This window comes from Cibotium barometz, chromosome 21 (assembly GCF_041138505.1).
Source record: "Cibotium barometz isolate CiBa-2024 chromosome 21, ASM4113850v1, whole genome shotgun sequence".
Classification (NCBI taxonomy): domain Eukaryota; kingdom Viridiplantae; phylum Streptophyta; class Polypodiopsida; order Cyatheales; family Cibotiaceae; genus Cibotium; species Cibotium barometz.
The window spans coordinates 28,043,918-28,046,294 of NC_141066.1; the positions used below are offsets into that span (position 1 = coordinate 28,043,918).

Sequence of the window (2,377 nt, forward strand, 5' to 3'; positions counted from 1 at the left end):
AGGATTTCCAACACCAACATTTTGATTTCCAAGGGGTGGTATGTTGGCCTCAATAATTCTAGGGAAAGCATAGGTTTTGTCCTGGGCCCGAAAAGCAACGTCTAAAATATAGTAAAAGATGTCCATTTTAGCACGGTTGCTTGCTCCGACCGCAATGGTCAGCGAGGCAGCAGGCGTTTTGGAAGAGTCTATGGAGGCATCAGCGTTGAATATGGCGGCGCGCATCTGGACTTTGTGGGGAGCCGCCGGCGTCCCGCCCCGCGAAGAGCCGGGTCTTCGCGGGGAACCGTGGCGGCGGGTCTCTCTTGTACTTCCACGTCCTTATAAAAACGAGGACTCGCCAGTACATCAGCTATATTTTGCACACAGATCGACACAATATACAGGCTTAGGCTTTTCTTGTCCCCCAGCTGCTTCCACTCGCAATATTTGCAGCAGCAAGGCGTTTATCCAGATCTCATCCAAGCGAAGCAGCCTTTCCCACAAGCGATGGCGCCCATATTACGTCCAGCTGCGCAGACGCATCACTCCGGCCGCTTGCTGAAGAACCCCAGCTCATGCACCGCCTTCTTCCTCCTCCTCCTTATCGGCGCTCTCATTTCGCCTGCTGCCGTTGACGCCGCAAGTGGCAACCCGCGCTGGAGCATCATGGCCAACTCGAACTCGTCCGATGAGGCCTCATTGGAGTACTACGTGCAGGTGGAGGTGGGCGGTGACGACACAGGCGAGCTTCTCCCCGCCCTTGACACCAACACCACCAACAGCTTCGGTGCGATGGAGGTGTTCGCCCTCAACGTCACAGAGGGTGCTGACGCTTCCAGCACTCAGCTGGGTGTCATCCGGGGCTACACAGTCCAGGCCAGCTACACCTCCACCAGCCATGAAGTGGAGGTGGAGGTGCTCTCCTACGACGATGGCTCCGTCAACGGCACCATCAGCCTACAGGGCCTCATCAACGTTGCTACCAACGAGATCGTCGTGCTGGGAGGCACAGGCGCCTTTCGGGGCGTGCGGGGCTATGGCGTTGTCACCCTCGTCAGTGCCACAGGCACCTTGTACGTCTACCACCACTCCCTCTATTTTCTCTAGACTCACTAATTTATAGACGAGTCCATAATTAGAACCTAATGGCTTCTCGTGGCCACCAAGCCACGAGCATGACTGCTGCACAATCTTTCAAAGAGCAAATACAAAATTAAGGTTTCAAAAATTTCTATTGAGAGTGGATTTGGAAGCAAGAAGAAGTGGATTCTATTGAGAGAGGATTTGGAAGCAAGAAGAAGTGTTTTCTGTACTCTGAATTCTCAGATACAGCTATATAACTTCAATCTATGGTATGGCACTTTTACCCCCTTCATTAGGTATTACAAGACAAAATTTCTTTTTACTGGAGGTGTTCGAATGTGAAACGATTAATGCTTTCATATTTTCCATGTATTTGTCCGTTTTGAGTAGTAGTAGCACCATAGTGGTGGGAAAATCCGATGGCGAAGCCATGGGTGGCCATGCCTCTAAGAATTTAAAAATGAGAGAGAGAGAGAGAGAGAGAGAGAGAGAGAGACGAGACGAGACGAGACGAGACGAGACGAGAGTTGCTTAACGTCGACTTATTGATGTAGAGAGACCAATCAACGGAGAGACTTGAAGCCAGGTGGGTACATGTCATCCCAAGGGCAATTAGAGAGAGAGAGAGAGAGAGAGAGAGAGAGAGAGAGAGAGAGAGAGAGAGAGTGTCATATTCTAGCCAAAATTGAAATATTTAAGACTAAATTCTCTTTCCAATTAAAAGAGATTGACATTCCACATTTTAAATATATGTTGCTCTTGTAATTGCATAACAAAAGTGATTGGATTGGATCAACTCCTTGTGCTCTTGTATATGTTGCTCTTGTAACTGCATAACAAAAGTGATTGGATTGGATCAACTCCTTGTGCTTAGGCACAACTAAGGATATTCCTCATCTTCATCTTGCTAGCCGTTAGCTCTCCAACAAAATGTCACACCACACAGTTCATCATGTAAAGCTTTGAAAATAGTAGGAATTTCATCCTCACACACACAACGGTGATAAATTCCTTTAATGATTAACCTATCAACTCCCGCTTGTTTGCATCTCATTAATCCTTCCTCAACTGTATACTCAGCCTCATTGTTTGTTTCTACATCTTCTAAAACAACTTTCCCTTTGAACACAATTTGACCATGTGGATCATACAAGATTAGCCCACCACTAGCTTCCCCATTTGTCTTCTATATGCAGCATCAAACAGCTGCAGTAAATAAGCATTCTCCAAAGGTTTCAAAGGTTGTACTTCTTTAAGCGATTCTTCAATCTTTAGTTGCTTCTCATATACTCTATGAGTCAATATGGTTGCA

At 47.1% G+C, this 2,377-nt stretch overlaps 1 protein-coding gene across 1 annotated transcript; it reads left to right on the forward strand.

Annotated features, from left to right (window-relative positions):
* Nucleotides 1–368: 368 nt before the first annotated feature.
* On the forward strand, nt 369–1,329 carry LOC147627024 (dirigent protein 10-like). The gene has a single exon (XM_086816135.1). It carries the CDS (start codon nt 490–492, stop codon nt 1,087–1,089), a length of 600 nt encoding a protein of 199 aa, XP_086672261.1. The 5' UTR covers nt 369–489; the 3' UTR covers nt 1,090–1,329.
* The last annotated feature ends 1,048 nt before the right edge of the window (nt 1,330–2,377 follow it).

Excerpts from the sequence above, each read along its gene's own strand:
- LOC147627024 (XM_086816135.1), top strand. The coding sequence starts at position 490 with ATGGCGCCCATATTACGTCCAGCTGCGCAGACGCATCACTCCGGCCGC.